This window comes from Camelina sativa, chromosome 15 (assembly GCF_000633955.1).
Source record: "Camelina sativa cultivar DH55 chromosome 15, Cs, whole genome shotgun sequence".
Lineage (NCBI taxonomy): Eukaryota > Viridiplantae > Streptophyta > Magnoliopsida > Brassicales > Brassicaceae > Camelina > Camelina sativa.
This window is the reverse complement of record NC_025699.1, coordinates 3980787-4002166: the sequence shown is the minus strand read 5'-3', so window position 1 is coordinate 4002166 and position 21380 is coordinate 3980787. Positions and strand designations below refer to the sequence as shown.

The following is a 21380-nucleotide window of genomic DNA, read 5'->3' as shown; positions in this document are numbered from 1 at the left end:
CAACAAGGGAATCAAAATCATCAAGGGAACCGCAGTCACCGGATTCAACACCAACTCAGATGGAGTGGTCACGGAGGTCATACTAGAGGGTGGAAGAACCCTAGAAGCTAACATTGTGGTCGCCAGTGTCGGTGGTAAACCGGCCACCTCACTCTTCAAAGGCCAACTTGAAGAGGAGAAGGGTGGAATTAAGGTCTGTGTTATTAAAAAAATAAGAAACAGAGCTCTTGTCAGTTACCATTATTAGTAGTGACTGATTAATGATTAATCGTTATTATTGTAGACTGATGGGTTCTTCAAAACAAGCTTACCTGATGTATACGCACTTGGAGATGTAGCTACATTCCCAATGAAAATGTATGGCGAGATGAGGCGTATTGAACACGCTGACAATGCTCGCAAATCTGCTGGACAAGCAGTCAAAGTAAGAACCTTACCAGCTTCATTCTATATACCGATCGAACTCTGTTGAGCTAATGATGTGTATCTCTATGGTTCTTGCAGGCAATCAAAGCAGCTGAGGAAGGGAAAACTGTCCCAGATTACGACTATCTCCCCTTTTTCTACTCTAGATTTTTCGACCTCTCGTGGGAATTCTATGGAGACAACGTAGGAGAATCTGTAATCTTTGGAGATACTGACCCCAAAACTCCAAAGCCTAAGTTTGGGACGTATTGGGTTAAAGATGGGAAAGTAGTAGGAGTGTTTCTCGAAGGAGGAACTAAAGAGGAATACAAGGCTATTGCTAAAGTGGCACGAGCACAACCTTCAGTTGAGAGTCTTGACGTGTTATCCAAGGAAGGTCTTTCTTTCGCCACCAAGTTTTAATAGCACCACTCTTTGAGACTTTGGGTCTTTGTTTGGTATAATTAAGTCAGATTGATGCAACAATCTCTCCTTTTGTCCTTTGATTTCGTATGGAGCCCCTTTTCTATTTTTGGAGAATAATTTAGTATAATAATGTATTTTATTTGGTTTGATCGAATCATTGGATTTTAAAGTTCTTACAATATTCGATTCATGATAGATATTCAGTTTTTGATGCACGTGAACACATGACATTTGCCATGCTCTTGATTAAACTTTGTGTCAGATCAAAATTGTAACATTTTATAAAAGTCCAACACCATTTGAATTAATTTATTGAGAATCAATATAAAACATGGTTTAGTAAGTTTTTTTTTAATTCAACTATCATATTACACTCATAGATCAATTTAGTGATAACACATACTACCAAATCGCACCCTTTGCTTAAACTTTACTTCTCAGGAGATGCTTTCTCGAATTATTCCAAAAACCACCGGGTAAATCGCTCTCCTAGGGTTTATCTGACCCGACCCGAAACTTAGCTCTGATTCGACCCCTATAATTCTCATTGGAGTAGCTGCAGAAGGAAAAATAAATTGAATTTTTGCTCGTTTTAATAATTTTTATTATTTTCTTGTGTGTAGCCGTGTAGGAGAAATAAAAAATTGGAACTTTGTGTTTGTTTCCAACATGGAACATGTGGGATTTGTCGATCTCGATACAGAGCTGATAAAAAAAATTAGGACTTGGTGTTGTTTTCTATGTTGCATCGAATCTAAATCCACTGAACAAAATCCTTTTCTCTAAGTATATTAAGCTTCTATATAGTCTCAACCTATCAATTTAAGACCAGCTTGTGATTTAAAAAGATCAATAGAAGGTTTTTAATATTCTTATAACCAATTGCGCTTTTATCCATGCATGACTTCAACGATCCTTAGAATATGCACCATATAACCAGCGTGCGCTTGACTTGAAAGTTGAAACTCTCTTCCGCTACAAAGCCAAGACGAGACAGACGTTATAAACACACAATTTAGGGAAGGAAGAGATAGAAACACCAATAATGGAAAAATATTTTAATTTAAAGTCTTACTCTTAAATCCAAACGTCTTTGAGACTTTTATGTAAAACCGAGTAAACAGATCTCCACCCTTCTTCGGTCGGATGAAAGACGTCCCAAAAGAAGGCACCCTTTGGATCTTCACAAATTGTGTACTTCTTCTCACCCTTCTCGTCCACGTTTGAGCAGTCGTGATTACTGTCGATCCCAACACAACACGGTTCCAACGGTTTCCCAAACCTCGTAACACCTGATCGATTCACAAACCACGTAAAATATATTGGATTACAAAAAATATATATGTATAATTAACATTTTTAGGATCCAACAAAATTTCAACTTTTTTTGTTTTTTTTTTTTTTTGGGTTACCCGGTTCCGGTCCTTTGTTCTTGAAAACGGTCAAGAAAGCGTTGTAGTGATCAATGACGACGAAAGTGGAGGGTTTGGTCTCACTGTTAAGCCTGGCGACGGCTTTGTGCAACAAATAGTTGTGAAGATTCGTTGCTATGTTATCTGTCGCGTTGCAACGTTGGTATGATGCAAAGACGGTGATGCTAGGGAGGCATCCGAGTGGCTGCATTGAAGTAATCGCTATCTTCTTCACTCCTAACTTGTGGATGCGTCTCGCGTTTACCTCAATTTGACCAACGACTTGTTGCATGAATGCCGGTAACTCCTACAAGAACAATATGGTTTTACTTTTGCATGCCATGTATATTTACGTTTACAATTTGTAACAAAATTAAAGTATTACATTATTAAATTTAGATATAAATTTATATGTTTTAATGTTTTTATATTGAAACAATGGGATCCTAATTAAGTGAAGACAAAAAATATATATGGTGTTTACTTACGGTCAGTGGGCGTTTTAGGGCCATGAAAGTGGCATAGTCGTTGCCGGCGACGCTGACGAGAGCGAGGGAGGAGGGGATATGGGAGGGAGAGTAGATATTGCCGGCGGTAAGGATGCGTTCGAAATAATCAATCTGAGTTGTCATGTTTGGCAATGGATTATCTTTAGTCTTAAACACTCCTGTTCCTCCGTACGCATAATTCATCCCGTACAGTAGCCGTTCCTTTCCCGCGTAATCCTTCCACGTGTATGGGATCGGTGACTTTATCCCCAAGTATCTTGCTGCACACACACGCATCAAAAGATTGGTGTAAAAATTAAATCAAAACGTTATAGGTGTTCAAAATTAACAATTCGTAAATGTAAATAATGTGTAGTATTTTCAAAAAATTTTAAAATAAAAAACGTGCTGATCATGAATACAAACAAAATGAGCAGTTTCTTTTATTTTTATTTTTTACAAAGAGATTGAATACTGCACATAGTAATTTTACTAATCTAATACAAAACCATACCTAATAAATATTAAATAAATTTTCTAGTGTATGTACCGAACTTATATTTCAACGTCAGCATTATTGTAGCTAGTAACAACATACTCATACTTTTTCTTTTTTCATATTTAGGATATTAATCTACCTATACGTAACCTAGCAAAACAGTATGGCCGGAGCCCATAACGTACGGTTAGTGTTGGTGTTGAATTTTGGTGGCCGAACCACACCATCCATATCCTCATTGATTGTGAACAAAGAAAAGTGTGTGAGAGAGAGAACCTAGAAAATCGGTGGCGACACGGCCATCGGAGAAACGACCGGAGGGTTTTTGTGGGAAAGTGATGCCATAAGGAATTTTCCAAGAATCGGAAAGAGACTTCCTTATGTTTCCTGTATCTGCATAGGAATCTCCGAACACGAACAGCCTGTTCGGTCTCAAGCTCTTTGAGTTACTATGTTGAAGATGATCCGATTCAGCACCTTCAAAACATTAATCATTAGTAATGGGTTTCAGAGAATCCATTTATGTGATTAAGAGCTATATTTTAGATGAATATGCTCCATAATTATTACCTAAGAAGAAATATGAGAATGAGAACAGAAAGAGAGAGATAAACAGATTTAGAGACTCCATTGTTGTTGGTGTATTGAGGTATCAGATTCAAACCAAGAAGAGGCTTTTGTGTGTGTGCGTGCATGTGTGTGTGTTTGTTTTGATGTGTTAAAAGTACTCAAAGTGGAGCGAAAAGAGGAGGAAGAATAAGTTTATATGTGGTGAGGATAAGTTTGAGGAGAGGCCTTTTGTGAATTTTATTATTTTTATCACTTACACATTGTGCTTTTTGGTTTTGTAGTGACAATTACCAAAAGTGAGAATTAAAAAAGAAGGTTAATAAAAAACAACGACGATTTGGTCAACTGAAGGTTCATAATCATAATGCTACATTGCTACCGATCGACAAAAGATTATAACCTTCACATATAATTTTGAAATTTTCAAAACCAATACAATCATTTCCTGTCTTATATTTTGTACTATAACATAAAAATATTGTAAACGAATTGAAATAAAATTAGTTTTCTAATCAAGAAATGATTGAGACCACAATACTAAATGGACCGCACGTCTAGACGTAGTGCCCTTCCACACATATAACATAATTTCCTCCCTAACCAAAAGGTCTCATTTTATATTTATATATATGAAGTCTTTCTTACATCAGAGAGCATTGCCTCAAAATCATCGAAACAAAAGAGAAGTCGTCATGGCGCAGAAGATCACAACGTTGGTTCTGCTAATCGAAATATTGTTTCTGGTGAGTTGCGTGAGTCATATCACCACGACGACGGCGGATAACGACGGTGATGTGATTCACGTAGCCGGAAAAGTTATGTGCCAAGACTGCTCTCTAAACTACGGCGAATGGATCAACGGTTCTGAACCCATCAAAGGTATATACATTAATAGTTCCAATAAATTTGATTTTCTGTATTAATCACTCATAACTATAAAAATCCAAACATCAGTTATGGTTGTTGTATGACCAAAACTTATTAATTACGGTTATATCTAAAAAGGTTATGACCATGACAGAAGCTAACTATCACGTTGAAAAAATGAAAATAAATTTTCTTTTAGTTATTAATATATATATTTTTTCTTATATGCAAGCAAACCGTGAGAAAAATCTCAAGACCGGATTTAATTAACCAAATTATTCCACTTTGTATCTTTCAGGGGCAGTGGTATCAATCACTTGTATGGACGAGAGGAGAAGAGTGAGATACTATGGCAGCGACAAGACAGATGAGAGAGGCCAGTTCGATCTAATTGTCAACAATGTCCTCTACGGAGGCAAGGATCTCAAGCCTCAACTATGTAATGTCAGGCTAGTGTCTTCTCCGGACCAGTCATGTGACATTCCGACCAATTTTGGGGATGGTCTAACCGGAGTGAAGCTAGTTCGACCATTCATGGTTTTCAAGGATCTGGTTAAGTATGTGGTCGGACCATTTTATTATACCACTCCCATGTGTGAGACGCCCAAATTTGAAAACAACTACTAAAATTCGGAAGGTTTTGACTTTCTTGGCTGAGGTCATTTAAACTTAGTGTTCATTATTAACATACTCAAAAAAACTTGTAACGTGACATGTTTTTGCTTCCGTAATTCTGGTATTCTTGTACATGTCAATTAAAGTATAATCGTTTTTAAAAAATTACTTTGTTAGATAAGATTAAACAAAATATATTTTGGCTTAATAGTGGGTTGACTCAATATTTGAATTGGTCATTCCGGGACTCATATACTTAGTTGTTGTAGTGAGCTAGTTGCATAAACTTGTTTTAAAGGCGATACTTTTTTTATTTGTCTCAAACAGAAAAGGGAAATCACGATAAAGAGATTCGGAAACAAATTTTGATAAAAACATGCACATCTTAGGCCTGACTATTCTTCAAAATTATTTAGATACTAAATGATATATAAAATCTCCAATAAAACAAAACTACACTCTAATTTTTTAATCTCAAATTCGGATATTCCTTCCTTTTATTCCTCACACAAAGAACAACATACTACGGGAGTGGACACACCACAAACATAATACAGATAAACAAAAACATAGGTAAGAGAGAGAGAAGAGAGAGTATTACATAACTAGAGAGGTACATAATCTGCTGATTCCGAGGGGAACCGAAGCTTGCCAAAGGATAGAAGTTGCCCAATTTCGAGAGGGAGATAAACAAAACTCGCTGTCTGAATCAGCTGTCTCTTCATCATCAGCCTTCTGCAATCTTCATTGCTCCATATCGTAAAACACTTTCCTTACACGAACATAATACCGCTTAATTGTAGAGGGTATTCAAATTTGTTTTGTATATAGGCCATCCCCTAGAGATATGAATAACATCTAGATAATTAAACTAGACGTTTTTCATTCTTCTTCGCTTTAGGGGATGGCCATTTTTTCTTCTTTTTTGTGTTGTTGTTGTGCCAAATTTAGAGAGGGTTCAACAATGGAGGCTTGCTAGGGGGGGTTTTATAGCTTTTACTTCACTTTTTTTTTTTTGTTTGTCTTTGGTCATGAAGACATTTTTAAAAGATACACACACCCATGGCACACAGCTAAACCACATATTACATAAGCTATATAGTGTTCTTTCCACCTTTTCTCATTTCTTTTTCGTATAAAAACTAACTTTTTTGTAACAATCAACCAATATATATATTTCATGTTTGTTAATTAATGCTCTTTATAAATGATATATATTGTATAAAATGGTATATCTTTTGTATACTGTTAATAGATCGTATATGTTTTTATGTTTTGGTATCATATGTACCTATACACGTATTTATCTTGCATGTCTTATAATATTATTCTAGTTTCTTTTTTGTCTTCCAGATTTTACGTACTGTTAAACAATAAAACAAAACAAATAAAGAATGGAAAATACTGTAGATTATTGGTGAACTTGTAAAGGGGAATAAATATATGGTGTAAAGACTAGAGCATGAAAAAGTAAATTAAAAAATATAAGTGGAAGCAGATGATGGAAACAAGGGGAGTCTTACGTGAATATGCTTGGAATTTTGGATCATCCGATGGAATATGCCATTACCAATATTGCCTTTTTCAGTTTTCACAGACATAATAATACCACTCATCAGCTGATGACATGTTCAAAAATTACGTTATTTCTTTATTCAATACTTTAGTCATGTACCTGAGCTGTCACGTAGTCACGAACCTAAATTCGTTAAAATCCAGAAATTTTAAATTTAGATTAAAGATCTCTAGTAGAATTAAATTAATTACGACGTGACTCTCTTTTACTGAATAATATTAATATTTATATACATAAACAGTAAAGTTATTCATTTTTATTACGTATACAAATATGCAATCTTTGTTATATTCGTATCTAACTGCGTGTCATGGTAATAACTTGATTAGTTTTGTTAAATTAAAAACTCTTTATTTTTCTTTCTTATAAGAAACAAAAGTCCCAAAATATATAAAGACAAAATAGGACGCAACGCATTACGTTTATCTTTTCTGGAACGATTGATTGATCACCTAATTAACTAACAAAGCTTGGTGATTTAGTTGGTATTGTTAATTGTGCTCCAAAACTTCTTGTCCACCTAGTTTGATAGCCAAAAGAAAAAATGGATCTAACTAGTGATGGACCCAAACTTTCAAAATTCTCAAAATCAATATTAGCCCAAGATTTCACATTTCCGAAAAGAAAAAAATTATTAGTGCGTAGAGATCAACCCATGTTACATATACATTTGCCTTAATCTAGCATTAGGATTTTGTTTTTTCGTTTGTTTTTTTTTTTTTTTTTAAATTTTATTTCGCATTCGGCATTCCCTAAAAAAAAACTCTGTTTGCAAAAGGAAAGCTAGCTGAAAAAGGGTAAAATGTAAAAACTATAAGAAAGTAGGGAAAATTGAGGGTTGATGGGTAACATGAGTTATGCTTGAATGAGGGCAAGTGATTCGCGTGTGCATAGGAAAAGCGCATTAAAATTGTGGGAGACCGAACCGTTATCAAACAATGACCGCCGTTGACACAACTCTTTACTTAACAATCCTTTAACAAGCTTCGTCTACTTATAAACATCTACAATATTTCAGCTTCAAAATCTGTCAATTGTTTATTTGGGCTTCTCAAGCCCAAAAAGCCGAAACTATCAGTATATTACATATTTAACCAAAAAAAAAAAAAAATCAAACTAGAAGTTCCTTTTGTTTTTATTTTTTAACGTGTTACAGTAGGTCACGGACTCTGTATACTGTGTATGTTTTGGTGGGTGATATAACAGAAAATGAAAGTGACAGGAGAACAATGCATGATCAAAAAGTTTTGTACGATGTTTTTGAAATCAAGAGAATGATGTTCTGTCAATCTGTCTCTTTAATAATACTGTTTTGTCCTCCGAATTTCCCCACACAAGGTTAATAATGGGTTTGCAATTTTTTTTTTCTCTCATTTACCAACCATATGTAATATGTATATTTAAATAGTGATAAAAAACAATATTAACACAAATCATTAAATTACAAATTTTATATTTATTTTCATCAATAAATACTCTTCATCTTCTTTTTTTTTACTACCAAATTCAAGTTACATTATATAGTATCTATGAATACCAAATTGGTTTTAAACAGGATTGTACAAACTACAAAATTTCATTAAAAAAATTAAAATCATAGTCTTAATCAATTGTTTTTTGCGATGTTACGAAAAAACTCGCTTTGAAAGCGTGATGAAAGTATACTATTCCCTGTTAGATATGCAAGGTTTATTTTTGGAAAAAAAAAAACTACAAAACTTTTTTAATGATTTATACTAATATTTTAAATGTAATTTTTATTTTTGTGTGATTTTATGGTATTTGTTTTCTAAGCCTTTGCCATATTTTAAAATTTGATGTGGAATCATAAGTTTTTTGTTGGTTGTTTTGAGCCATGCATTTGCTTCAAATGGGGCATCCACCATCCTTCTTAATATGATAGTTTTCAATTCATTTAATAAAAATATTATAATCAAAACATATATATATATATTGCCATTGATATGGTGAATGAGCCAAGAATGAAACCACTAGTTAGAATTTAGAAGAAGGCATTGACTCATTAGGATTGGCCTTAGAGATATTATATTAATTATTAAGGTCCATTAGGACATAAAACAAGATTATCACTAAGCACTTTGGTCATAATCCACATGATAATCTAACGCTATGATATTGTAACCTATATAGTTAATTAAATTATCTACTGATATTTGAATATGATTAGATATTGATGCCTTCATAAGTCCCACAAGAGATACATAAGAATAATATATATGATCTATCAAAAAATGAAATCTATAGAAAATATTGTGCTAGATTTCACAATCCACGAAAGAAGTTTCATGAAAAAAATTAAATCAATAATTAATATTGTGACTCGACTTTTTATCCGTTGAGGTGTATTTTTGTTTGAACAAAATAACAATTAATTTTGTAAAAATCCATATGGACTTTGTAACTTCCTATCGGTTTGCAGAAAAAATGTACATATCATTTTCAATACTACTTGGTAGGGTTATCGTGTGACTCTTTGAATTGGGGCACCATGCAATTTGACCGAGACTAATCGTTGAGCGCGGTATAATTATGAACAGCATATAAAATACTTTATATTAAAATACTTTAATGAAATAAAAGGTGGAAATTGTATTTACTTGCTGCAGGTTATATATGCTATGTAAAAAATCATCTCGTAAACAAACAGTCACTAATCAACTTTAATGAACGTAGTTGTTAGTATCGTCGAAAAGAACCCATTCTATTTGTCATTGCATGAAAAATGCAACGGACGTGACTAGACCCAACGCAAATCACTAAATTATATACCATTAAAAATATTAGTCTTAAAAAAAACAGTCAAGAATTATACGTGATGCATACAAATGTGTACACAATGTGACATCAATCATGGGGCCAACAAACCTATATTCGATTAATTTTGTAAGACCAATGGCTCTAAAGCTTAATAATTATAACAATTTTACTAGTCAAATATATATATGAAACAAGTTTAATCGGCATCTACCCATTTTTTAAAGAATATCTCACCTCGCAATCGTGTTATATGAATTTACTTTACACTCAGTATCTGTAAACGTTGTCCTCTCTAGTGGTTGGTTGCTAAGTAAATAATGATAATTTTACACTGTATTTTATTGATTTAGAGGGTAACTGTTTTGTAACTTCGAACATGTTTCAGGTCAAATTGTCCGTGGTAACCACGTGTATTATGCACTTGTCACTATCATTTTTTGACTATTTTTTACCAAATCCTCTAACTATGTCTTCCTCCAACGCTAGAAAGTTGTTTGTTAATTTAAAATATATTAAAAAGAGAGGAAATATCGTTGTAAATCTGCGGCTAATATATCACGTATCTACAAATTATGATTATAATAAACCTCCCACTTGCTGTTAAACTATATTCACTAATAATATCACTTGCTTAATTAAAAGATTGGATGCGTCGGCATAATTTGAAACATGGTCGTTTGTTGAAAACAAAAGGCACAAACTGTTATAAATTAGAACTAACTGGAAATATGATAACGGTTAATATATTCAATTTCAATTCATATAAATATATTATTATTTGATTGCTATATTTTCAAGTGCGATGGTGAGATGGTTTATATCAAGACAGAAAGAAAATACCTAGTACCAAAACAAGTTCCACAAATGTGTTTATTCTAGGAAATGAGAAGGTATGGTCTACTTAAAAGGAATATAAAAACTGAGATCGAGTCATTGTTCCAATGGCACTGGCTTTGTTACATGTAAATGGTTTAGGGCACGTCCAGTGAGAAAAAGAAAAAAATATGAGAATCGCTCCTCAATTTATTTAAATAAGAATTGTTTTCAGAAAAAATTTACAGTTGTTATTTTGTTAATGGTTATTATTTATAAAAAAATAAAAAAATATATAATAATTTATTTTTTAAACAACCGGATGCTGCTGTTGGTTTTCGGGAGACTAATTTCTCTTTAGACGTTTTCCTTAAGGTATCCGGATGTTCCGTACGTATCGAAGTCGAACTATGATTAGCCAATGGTTTGAAGTTTATCTTCAGAACATATATACATCATTTTCATACTATTTCTCTAATTCAATTCACTGAATATATCTCCGCGTTAAACTACAGTTAAAAAAGAAATTAATGATTGATGATGAAGAATGTGTTTTGGTCTCGCAAAATTAATAAATTAAAAGTAATGGGAAACTGGAAATAACAACTAAAAGAAAACGACAACATAAATGGATTTTTCTTTGAGTTAGTGGTAGCCAACCCCACTACTTGCATCGGTGGCATTGGTTAATTATTTGATTTTAGATACAATGTAAAATTAAGTACTTGGGATATGGTAGATATTATTCTTGATTCTAAAAACGAAAATATGATATAAGTTGATTTCTTCTTCATCTTTATATAGTGTGATCGCCTCGACTAACAAGTCTACAAATAAAGAGAAAATTTAAGTTAGAAATGCTAATACGCTAGCTGTTTTAATAAACTTCATAAGGGTTAGGGTAAGATCGATATTATTTCTATACTTTTGGTTTTTGTCGCGTTTCTTATGTAATTCTTAAGTTGTACGTTGCATGGGAAAATCATACTTTTTTGTTCTGTTATGTTATAAAAGTAGTACTTTTATAATGTTAATCAAGCTTCCTTTTTTTGTTTTGGTTAATACGTTTCAGGCCTTTACTTATAAAAAACGAAGTATAATTAACTTGTCTGATTCACTAATCCCAGCATCATTATAATAATCCACCGAAAAAGATATGTAAAAGTGTTAATCATATAGCACATCACAACGACTATCATTTAGCACCTTCCTCTTTTACCTTTTTCCCCTAACATTATTTTCTTCTTTTTCTTTCATTTGTTATATTATAGTATACGTAAACTACTAATCAACCTTTTTCTTTTTCTATATATTGTGAATAAGATTTGATAAAACGAGAACAAAACATACCAATGTTTAGTCGAAATGACATCATTAACGTTAAGTCTGGATCTTCGTTGAATTGACTATAAGCTAAAGAGGTTGCAGTGTTCTAGTATACTATATATACGTATTAGTCCATAACAAATCATTTTTAACTGCAGGAGAATGTGATAAAAAAAAAGTTGCCGATATAGTAGTAGGTATGACGTGCAAACTGATGATAGTTTGAGAACGTAAATATATACTATATTTTTAATCATAATGCCAATTTGCCAAATACAAACATATGCATACTTCCTAATTAAACATTACCTAAAGCGGCATAAAACTTTCTACTGAATACGAAATGCGACCCCCAATACAATCTCGTTTACTAATCAGATTTAGTAGTAAAAGTTTTAGGCATTTAATGCCGATTAGTTTTATTGTATTTGAGATTGATCAGAATGCCGATTTACACTGGTTTCAAAAGATTTTCTCGAGCAGTAAAATCTGTAATCAATTCGTTTTTTCTTTCCTTCTTTCAAACTCGTTTTTTTCTTTTTCTGGTCAACATTTTTTTTTTTTGCAAACCCAAATTGGTGAGCAGAAGAAGTTGACTTAAAATATTGGAATGCACGTGGATAAGTGTAAGAAAAACACAATGTAATGTTTCCCTTCACCGGCCAAAGAGCAGGTCAACATCTCTACCTTCTAAAACACTTAAATTTCTTTTGTTGTTGAATAATAAATCTCATTCATTAAACAACTAATTGTTTTGTTTTTTTCTCTTGACAAAAAATATCTCAAACCACAATGAAATAGAAAGATCTGAGGTTTGTTAATATATAATTATTAAACCTTTGATTATATATCACCAGCTACAAAACTTTTCTAAGAGATATATAAACCAATCTTGTGCAATTCAAGACGCAGACAATAATAATCGTAAGAGAGAGTTAAGTAAGGTTAGATCACAGAGGCATTGGCAAGGGTATATTGGTAAATTTAGGGTAAAGTTAAAAGCTTGAATTTTTATGGAACAGAGGATTCTGAAATAAGAAGCTGTTGTTATTGTGGCGCTTAAGCTTCGGGATTTGGGTCCAGTCGTGTCTCCTCCTTTAGAGAAGATTTTGACCAACAAAGCTCACAGAAGCTGAAGACGAAGAAGAAAGAGAGAAGAGCTTGGAGCTTGTTCCGTACGGTTTGTGCCCACTCTGACTTTAGTGCTCTCTCTCTCTCTCTCTCGATTTGGTTTTTCGGATCCGGGTTTCGTTTTTCGAATTCGGGCATTTTTTTTTGCTTATTGTTTGTCTTTGGTGGTCTCTTTAGATTGAAGTCTTTATCTAGGATCTTTGATTTGTGTTGCTTTCATTTATATCTTTGATGAAGATTGAAGATTGAAATGGTGTTGCTTGGTGTGATTGTTTTAATACAAGTTTTTAACTTTTGTTTCAATTAACACGACTCTCATATTGGGTTTGAAGAAAGGAGTTTCATTTTGAAGTATAGATTTCAAATCTTTTAGGTTGAAATGTTGGAAACTTGTAATGAACATTTTAGGTTCATATTGATGAATTCCTAAAAAGTAGGATTCTTTCTAGCTTTTTTGTTGGTTTGGTAAATTTGGCAATACTACTATGGCTTTAATTTGGGAGACGTGAGAGGAATCTCTTCTTTTATAAAAAAAAAAATGAGAATTCAACTGAAAAAGTTTGAGAATTTGATTGAAAAGTTAAGATTTTTTTAATGAAGACTTTATGATTGTAGATTCGTCTTCTTCCCTAAAAGGCTTTTCCTTTTGAGAGTAAAAAAAGGGGGTTTTGTTCTTTGCTCCTCCTCACCCATTCTCTTCTCTGCTTATCTGTGAAAATTTAATGAGTTCTTGTTTTTTTCAAGTGGGGACCAAGAATCAGATGCGTGTCTTAATTTTCTTGTTTGATAGAGATTTGAGCAAAGTCTTTGCTTTTGCGACCACTTACACATTTTCATGTTTTCCTCATTAGTTTTGGATTTGTTTATATATTGTCAAAAGTTTGTTAACTTCCTTTTGTGATTCTGATTCTGATTCTGATTCCAGATTCATACATCGTGACTTGGAACCTGATTCTTGCATCTGCTTTCTGAGCACATTATATATCCCACAGCTTGCCAGTTTACTGGAGTTATCCTCATGTTTTGTTGAAAGAGTGTTCTCCTTGAAGCCGGTCACGCCTTTTTGCTCTACGGTTTTGTTCTGAGCAATTTTGCGTTTAGCTTCTTTGGAGAGATTTACATGTCTGGCCTTGACGTGGGAGGAGGACCAGTTGCTTTTGCAGAAAGAACAAAATCTGTTGATGCACTTACTAAGAAAGAGATCCTATCGGCGCTGAACAATGGAGAAATCCACGAAACTTCTGAGGACGCTAGGTTCAGAGTTAGGAATCTGTTGCTCCCCGATGCCGAATCCTACTGTGGTTCTTTGCTTGGAAATGTTCCCGAGGGATCAGGGAAGTACGTGTGGTCAGATGGATGCGTTTACGATGGAGAGTGGAGGCGTGGGATGAGACATGGAATTGGAAAGATGATATGGGCTTCCGGGGCATGGTATGAAGGTGAATTTTCAGGCGGTTATATGCACGGTTCAGGGACTTACGTGGATGCTAACAATTTAACATATAAAGGAAGATGGCGGCTTAATCTGAAACATGGGCTTGGATATCAGGTTTACCCCAATGGTGATATCTTTGAAGGTTCTTGGATTCAGGGGTTGGGAGAAGGGCCAGGCAAGTATACTTGGGCTAATAAAAATGTATATCTTGGGGATATGAAAGGTGGGAAAATGTCAGGAAAGGGTACGCTGACTTGGGTTACCGGGGACTCCTATGAAGGAAGTTGGTTGAATGGAATGATGCATGGTGTTGGTGTATATACATGGAGAGATGGTGGTTGCTACGTTGGAACATGGACCCGTGGTTTGAAAGATGGTAAAGGCTCGTTTTATTCAGCGGGAACCAGAGTTCCTGCAGTGCAAGAGTTTTATTTAAATGCTCTTAGGAAAAGAGGCGTTTTGCCGGATTTGAGAAGACAGAACCAAGTTGCTTCTTCGGTTAATATGGAAAACCTTAGAGTTGGCGTGAACCATAATAAGCTCTCAAAAGGGAGCTTGATAAACTTAGAACAGTCCCGCAACGGAAGGGTTTCTTTAGAAAGACGGTGGAGTCTTGAAGTATCTATTGAGAAAGTGATAGGACATGATTACTCGGATTTATCTACAGCAGTTTTAGATAGCGGAAGTAGCGTGCAGTATAATGCAAACATACCTATTTTGGAGCGGGAATATATGCAAGGTGTTCTGATCAGTGAGCTTGTGGTAAACAACGGGTTTTCACGCACTTCCAGAAGAGCAAAAAGGAAACACAAGAGACTTGTTAAAGAAGCTAAGAAGCCTGGAGAAGTTGTTATTAAAGGTCACCGGAGTTATGATCTGATGCTCAATTTGCAGCTTGGAATCAGGTATATGCTTGTCCATAATCTTGTCTTGTGTCCTGTGAGAGTAGTTTAGCTCAAAATCCAGCGCCGAGTATTGTGTCACTGAACTAGTTCAAACGTTAGATATACAGTGGGGAAAATTACACCCATACAAAGGCGAGAAGTACGAACCGCAGACTTTGGACCTCGGGCTAGTTTTTGGATGAATTTTCCTCGAGCTGGCTCCACGATGACTCCTCCGCACCACTCAGAAGATTTTAAATGGAAGGATTATTGCCCAATGGTATTCAGGTTAATATTTATGGAACTATATTTTCTTTACCAAAAAAGTTTGCGCATACACTTTTTTTCTTTGTAGTATGATTGTGTCCTTGGTGTTTACATTCATTTTAAACCTTGTAGGAACCTGAGGGAGATGTTCAAGATCGATGCAGCGGATTATATGATGTCCATTTGCGGAAATGATACCTTAAGGGAACTTTCTTCTCCAGGGAAGAGCGGCAGCGTTTTCTTCCTGTCTCAGGATGATCGGTTCATGATTAAAACGCTCAGGAAATCTGAAGTCAAGGTTTGTAACCACTTATGTATCCACCATCTCTGTTTTCACATGTCTTTATTTCTTTATGTAGACTTTGTGTTCTGCTTGTAATGTGATCTATGGACATCGAGATTAACTGAAAATTTTATGTGTAGGTTCTCTTGAGGATGCTTCCAGATTACCATCATCATGTGAAAACGTATGAGAACACCCTCATTACTAAATTCTTTGGCCTTCACAGAATCAAACCATCTAGTGGTCAAAAGGTCCTGAAGCAATGAATCATATATATTTTGATTTTGATTATTACTACCACTAGCTTTGAGATCACCAACATTGCTGCCTCTTGATATAATCTATGAGTAGCAACTTAGCATTTTTAAGTCTAAATCAAATTTAAGACTAACTAACTTTAAAAATCTCTCTTGCATTGCAGTTCCGCTTTGTGGTGATGGGTAACATGTTCTTTACAGATCTAAGAATCCATAGGAGATTTGACCTTAAAGGTTCGTCCCTGGGACGCTCTGCAAACAAAGTCGAGATAGACGAGAACACAATACTTAAAGATTTGGATCTGAGCTACAACTACTTCTTGGAGCCTTCTTGGCGGGAAGGTTTACTAAGGTATATTACTCTCTCTCCAGGACCAGTTGTAAGATATATACATTTGTCACTCCATATGCCGCATTTTAAAATTTGTTTCCACGTGGTGTAACCAGGCAACTAGAGATCGATAGCAAGTTCTTGGAAGCACAGAACATAATGGATTACAGTCTTTTGCTAGGTGTGCATCATCGAGCTCCACAGCACTTAAGGTCCCAATTGGTCCGTTCTCAAAGTATAACAACTGATGCGTTGGAAAGTGTTGCTGAAGACGGTGAGAAAATCTCTTTTCATCGCCTCTAAAATCATTCATACTCTGTTCTTTTTTTTTTCTAATGATGATGATGAAAGCAGATACAATCGAGGATGACATGTTGTCTTACCACGAAGGATTGGTTCTTGTTCCTCGGGGAAGCGACGATACTGTAACTGGCCCTCATATCAGAGGCAGCAGATTACGGGCATCCGCTGTTGGTGATGAAGAAGTCGATCTCCTTCTTCCTGGAACAGCCAGGTAACTAACTCTCAACTCACTCAACAACTGAGAAACTAAGACTTAACTTAGCATAGGGGGATCAATGGTGCTCAATTTCATATAGCGACTTGCACCAAAACACCTGAAGTATGTTAAGAATACAGATTAAAAGCAGGAACCTTTATAATTTCGAAGCTTATACACTTGTGTAGTAGATCATGATGAATTGAATTCATCTGTAAACAGATGCTGACATGAAATGTAGAGTTGTATGCAGTTATTTCACTCCTGGTCTCGGTTTTGGTGGTTAGACTTTGGTCCAGTTCTTGAATCAGTTTTTGAGAATATCTGTCTATAAATGCAGGCTGCAGATACAGCAAGGAGTGAACATGCCGGCAAGAGCAGAGCTGATACCGGGAAGAGAAGAGAAAGAAAAGCAGATTTTACATGACTGCTGCGACGTCGTGCTATACCTTGGCATCATAGATATCTTACAAGAGTACAACATGACCAAGAAGATCGAACATGCGTACAAGTCTCTTCACTTTGATTCTCTTTCGATCTCAGCCGTTGATCCTACATTCTACTCCCAACGTTTTCTTGAGTTCATCAAGAAAGTGTTTCCACAGAACAACAACACATAGTGAGAGAATTGAGTACAGTTATGTTTTTGTTTTGTAGAGAGAAAAAAAAGAATTCTATGTTGTAAGTATGTTGTAAACAAAGCTTCAATAAATAAAATAAAAAAATAAGTTTCCTTTTTTTATTTTCTAAATCGCCGAAACCGCAAAACGTAACCCTAACGTGTTGTCTTTTTTGTTTAATGTGCTAATCTTCTTCCTTTGAAGAGTAGGTAACAAATCAATGTCGCCCCTAGAAAAGAAGAGGTCCCCAAATCCGTCACTTCCCGAAGATTTGGTATTGATCATCGTCGCACGCGTCTCAAGGTTGCACTATCGAACTCTCTCACTCGTCTCCAAGAGCTTCCGATCTCTCCTAGCTTCACCGGAGCTTTACAAGACCAGGTCACTCTTGGGGAAAACCGAGAGTTGTCTCTATGTGTGCCTACAGTGCAATCCTGGTTACCGCTGGTTCACCCTCTACCGGAAGCCTGATCAAACCCTAACCAATGACACAAGTAAGAAGAAGTCGTCAAGTGGGTATGTATTGGCAACAGTCCCGAGTCCCAGATTCCATAAAGCGTGCTATTCGAGTCTAGTGGCGGTTGGTTCTGACATCTACAACATCCACGCGCCCTCTTCCTCTAGCGTCTCTGTTCTGGATTGCCGGTACCACACTTGGCGCGAGGCTCCAGCTCCAAGATTGCCGGTGAAAGAGTTGTTAATTTCAGGTTCTTATTGCGAGATAAAGAATGTTTTCTACACTGTTTGTAACAGAATGGTCGTATGGTATGATAATACTGAGCCAGAGGTAAGAAGGTGGAGACATTTGGAGGTAGGAGAACTACCTACGTTTCCTCCTGGTGTTTCTGTTAGATTAGCTGATTATGGTGGCAAGTTAGCGGTTTTGTGGGAAGATGATTTGTTCCATAAGAAGAAGGTTTTGTGTGCGGAGATTGCGCTTGAAAGACGCAAAAGTGGTGAAATTGTTGGGAAACTTGAGTGGTTGGGTCATGTGCTTACAATCCTTAAAGAATATGAGTTCGTGAAGGTTCTTGCCGCTACGGTTTGATGAATGCGTGCGTCACTAGGCTTGAGAACGTTGTTTAGTTAACTTGTCTCTTGTTTTTTACTTCTAATTATAACTTTCTAGTTGTTGAGCTATGTTTTTGATGCACATGTTTGGTGTTCAATACATAGAGGTCGCGGTCACATAACATTCGTGTGAAAAGAAACACTTTGGAGAGATCAGTTTTAGTTTTAATGGTTGATTTTGAAACACAATGAGGTTTATGTTTTAATGTCTTTGGTCATGTCCTTAAATTTGATTGCATGAGATATTTTGGTTTTATTATTAAAAAGCAAGAAAACAGAAAAGAAAAAGGTGACCAAGCAACAAACACGTGGATACAAAGACGGGCTTTGGAAGAAACGTTGAAACAGTAACTCATACGTGTCGTGAACCGAAATGTTGGAGAAAGAAAGACGAAGAAGCAAAGAGTTTAACGTTTTATTTGTATTTTTGTTCTATTTTTTTTTATAGACGTTTTCCATATATTTTTCTAAAGTTTCTTCTTTTATGATTTGTATGAATCATAGATTTCTCTGCACAGGAAAAGTTTTCTCCTTTCGATTCGTTCTTTACACACACAAAAAAAATATGACCTTTTTTGTTTGTTTGTTAGGTTTTATTTGATTTGATCTCTCTTATTAGGTTAGTAGTTTGGGGGTTCTCTACTGTAGTATTAGATCGAGGGTTTAAGAGTGAAAAAAGAAGAATGGGATCTTCTTCAGGGCAAAGTGGATATGATCTATCTTTCAAGATCTTGTTGATTGGAGATTCTGGTGTTGGTAAAAGTAGCTTGCTTCTCAGCTTCATTTCCAGCTCTGTCGAAGATCTTGCTCCCACCATTGGTAATTTTCTCTCCCGGAACAAAATTGAACTGAGTTTGTCTCAGAACATTTGTTTTTGCATTGGAAGACTCGCTTATAGTTTGTGTCTTTGTGAGCTTGACTGACCATTGTCTGGTCTAAATTCAAATGAAAGTCAACAGAAGTTGAGACTTGGAGCTTTCTTATTAGTTATTTTCTGGTTGATTCCATGGATAATGAACTGAGAAGATTTGTTGTTGTGACCTTGTCTTTTCTGTATCTGCCTGGTCTGATCAGTATATATGACATTGTAGGTGTTGATTTTAAGATCAAGCAGATGAAAGTAAGAGGGAAAAGGCTGAAACTTACTATCTGGGACACTGGTAAGTTGAATCCTACCAAAAATAGCATTAAGAGCAGGTTCGAGTTCTTGGAAAGTGTAGTTTAGTTACCACAAGATTCATTTGGTTTTGTATTTGTGTGTAGCTGGACAAGAAAAGTTCAGGACATTGACAAGTTCTTATTTCAGAGGCTCCCAAGGAATCATTCTCGGTAATATGATATGATCTCATAAAACTGTCGGCAGCTGTTTTTGTAAAAAAAATTCCCAAGACTTTGTAATAATACTTTCTCTTGGTTTTCTTGATGATGTGGCAGTTTATGATGTGACGAAAAGAGAGACATTTTTGAACTTAGCAGATGTTTGGGCTAAAGAGATTGAGCTATACTCAACTAACCATGATTGCATTAAGATGCTCGTTGGCAACAAAGTTGATAGAGTGAGTAGTATTAGTAGTAATAACATGTACTTGTTAATCAAATCAACTTGAGCTTGGTTTCACTGACAATTGTCATTACAGGAATCTGAGAGGAAGGTTAGCCGGGAAGAAGGAATGACTCTAGCAAAAGAACTCAAGTGTTTGTTTCATGAATGTAGCGCAAGAACCAGAGTAAACGTGAAACAATGCTTCGAAGAGCTTGCTTTGAAGGTAATATTAGAAAGAATCTTGATGATCCCTTTTCATGAATTGTAGAAACTTTGTAAAGTTAATAATAGGAGAGTTGCAAAAATGAAACAGATAATGGAGGTACCTAGTCTTTTGGAAGAAGGATCAAGCTCTGTGAAGAGAAAACCGGATTATCGAGCTCATCAAAACCGCTGTTGCAGCTCGTGAGTCATATAATCAGATGGTTTTTTAAGTAGCCTCTTTTGTGTGTAAATTTCTCAAGAAGCTGCTTTTTTTCTTTTTGTAAATTTATCAATCTCTTAGATTTTTCTCCTTCTTGCCTCAGCTGAGATTGTGTGTTAATAAGTTTATTAACCTCGTTATAAAAACTTAGTGATGACTTCCGCAACTTTATCTTTAACTACTTTTATAAGACAAAAATCTTCGGTGGTTACCTCCGAGGAGTTTATGCAAGGGAGATTGGTGGAGAAGTGATTGTATTTATTAAATATAAATTAATAAATATTAATTTAAAGATATACTATTGTAATTGTTTAAATTCTGAAAAATTATGAAACTAAACAATTTAGTAGAATAAAATTTGACTTTCAAATGTTATAAATTTTATGGTTTTTAAATTTAAATTTGTAAAATTTAGAAAACTTTACTGATAGTAAATTTTAAATACTATAACAGATTCACTTATACAAATAATATACATAAATTCAAATTATAAATAATAATATCAGTTATCGTATTTTAATAATCTATAGAGCTATCAAAATGAAAATAATTGCATATCTAGAAATTTAAAATTTTAAAAAAGTTTAGTTAATTTTATAACATGTTATTGGATATTTAAATATATATGCATCATTTTCAAAAAAAAATAGTATGCTCAATTGACTTCACTTAATAATATCAGTTGTCGCATACTAATTTTAAGAGATTGGATATTCAAATATATATATAATCTACTTTACTAAGCTTTTCCACACTTATCATGCATCTCATCAAGTTTTGCTTTCCCTTAAATTTTATTTAGGGATTATCTATTATCAAGATCCGACCGTAAATGTAGTTAATACACAAGACTAAATATA

The 21380-nt window shown here is 34.8% G+C and overlaps 7 protein-coding genes across 7 annotated transcripts in view; 6 read left to right on the top strand and 1 right to left on the bottom strand.

The window, feature by feature from the left end:
• Window positions 1-247, top strand: part of LOC104748097 (monodehydroascorbate reductase 3-like) — a 9095-nt gene extending 8848 nt beyond the window's left edge. The window contains exon 7 of the mRNA XM_010469787.1: window positions 8-247. Coding sequence (XP_010468089.1) covers window positions 8-247 — 240 coding nt within the window. The remainder of the gene's footprint in view (window positions 1-7) is intronic.
• Window positions 7-1046, top strand: LOC104745174 (monodehydroascorbate reductase 3-like). The gene is made up of 3 exons (XM_010466353.2): window positions 7-193; window positions 284-424; window positions 505-1046. Exons 2-3 carry the CDS (start codon window positions 350-352, stop codon window positions 826-828), a joined length of 399 nt encoding a protein of 132 aa, XP_010464655.1. The 5' UTR covers window positions 7-193; window positions 284-349; the 3' UTR covers window positions 829-1046.
• LOC104745173 (GDSL esterase/lipase At3g09930) lies at window positions 1907-4012 on the bottom strand. The gene is made up of 5 exons (XM_019236979.1): window positions 3801-4012; window positions 3507-3707; window positions 2732-3012; window positions 2244-2550; window positions 1907-2123 (listed from the first exon to the last, which is right to left on the bottom strand). The coding sequence occupies exons 1-5, from the start codon at window positions 3859-3861 to the stop codon at window positions 1909-1911; spliced, it is 1065 nt and encodes a 354-aa protein (XP_019092524.1). The 5' UTR covers window positions 3862-4012; the 3' UTR covers window positions 1907-1908.
• Window positions 4424-5492, top strand: LOC104745172 (proline-rich protein 3-like). Its single transcript, XM_010466350.2, has 2 exons — window positions 4424-4679; window positions 4966-5492. Exons 1-2 carry the CDS (start codon window positions 4430-4432, stop codon window positions 5292-5294), a joined length of 579 nt encoding a protein of 192 aa, XP_010464652.2. The 5' UTR covers window positions 4424-4429; the 3' UTR covers window positions 5295-5492.
• LOC104745171 (phosphatidylinositol 4-phosphate 5-kinase 9-like) lies at window positions 12655-17599 on the top strand. The gene is made up of 9 exons (XM_010466349.2): window positions 12655-12955; window positions 13832-15246; window positions 15346-15513; window positions 15625-15790; window positions 15916-16026; window positions 16197-16384; window positions 16480-16637; window positions 16718-16877; window positions 17203-17599. Exons 2-9 carry the CDS (start codon window positions 14027-14029, stop codon window positions 17480-17482), a joined length of 2451 nt encoding a protein of 816 aa, XP_010464651.1. The 5' UTR covers window positions 12655-12955; window positions 13832-14026; the 3' UTR covers window positions 17483-17599.
• Window positions 17703-18530, top strand: LOC104748096 (F-box/kelch-repeat protein At3g08810-like). The gene has a single exon (XM_010469786.1). It carries the CDS (start codon window positions 17703-17705, stop codon window positions 18528-18530), a length of 828 nt encoding a protein of 275 aa, XP_010468088.1.
• LOC104745170 (ras-related protein RABC2b-like) lies at window positions 18997-20751 on the top strand. Its single transcript, XM_010466348.2, has 6 exons — window positions 18997-19372; window positions 19645-19713; window positions 19817-19882; window positions 19988-20109; window positions 20191-20319; window positions 20410-20751. Exons 1-6 carry the CDS (start codon window positions 19237-19239, stop codon window positions 20503-20505), a joined length of 618 nt encoding a protein of 205 aa, XP_010464650.1. The 5' UTR covers window positions 18997-19236; the 3' UTR covers window positions 20506-20751.

Excerpts from the sequence above, each read along its gene's own strand:
- LOC104745174 (XM_010466353.2), top strand. The coding sequence starts at position 350 with ATGAAAATGTATGGCGAGATGAGGCGTATTGAACACGCTGACAATGCT. Across the intron at positions 425-504 it reads CTGCTGGACAAGCAGTCAAA|GCAATCAAAGCAGCTGAGGA; the intron begins GTAAGAACCTTA and ends TGGTTCTTGCAG.
- LOC104745173 (XM_019236979.1), bottom strand. The coding sequence starts at position 3,861 with ATGGAGTCTCTAAATCTGTTTATCTCTCTCTTTCTGTTCTCATTCTCA. Across the intron at positions 2,551-2,731 it reads CCCTAAAACGCCCACTGACC|GAGTTACCGGCATTCATGCA; the intron begins GTAAGTAAACAC and ends TTGTTCTTGTAG. Across the intron at positions 2,124-2,243 it reads GAACAAAGGACCGGAACCGG|GTGTTACGAGGTTTGGGAAA; the intron begins GTAACCCAAAAA and ends TGAATCGATCAG.
- LOC104745172 (XM_010466350.2), top strand. The coding sequence starts at position 4,430 with ATGAAGTCTTTCTTACATCAGAGAGCATTGCCTCAAAATCATCGAAAC. Across the intron at positions 4,680-4,965 it reads CGGTTCTGAACCCATCAAAG|GGGCAGTGGTATCAATCACT; the intron begins GTATATACATTA and ends TGTATCTTTCAG.
- LOC104745171 (XM_010466349.2), top strand. The coding sequence starts at position 14,027 with ATGTCTGGCCTTGACGTGGGAGGAGGACCAGTTGCTTTTGCAGAAAGA. Across the intron at positions 15,247-15,345 it reads AATTTGCAGCTTGGAATCAG|ATATACAGTGGGGAAAATTA; the intron begins GTATATGCTTGT and ends TTCAAACGTTAG. Across the intron at positions 16,385-16,479 it reads TGGCGGGAAGGTTTACTAAG|GCAACTAGAGATCGATAGCA; the intron begins GTATATTACTCT and ends TGGTGTAACCAG.
- LOC104748096 (XM_010469786.1), top strand. The coding sequence starts at position 17,703 with ATGTCGCCCCTAGAAAAGAAGAGGTCCCCAAATCCGTCACTTCCCGAA.
- LOC104745170 (XM_010466348.2), top strand. The coding sequence starts at position 19,237 with ATGGGATCTTCTTCAGGGCAAAGTGGATATGATCTATCTTTCAAGATC. Across the intron at positions 19,373-19,644 it reads AGATCTTGCTCCCACCATTG|GTGTTGATTTTAAGATCAAG; the intron begins GTAATTTTCTCT and ends ATGACATTGTAG. Across the intron at positions 20,320-20,409 it reads TCGAAGAGCTTGCTTTGAAG|ATAATGGAGGTACCTAGTCT; the intron begins GTAATATTAGAA and ends AAAATGAAACAG.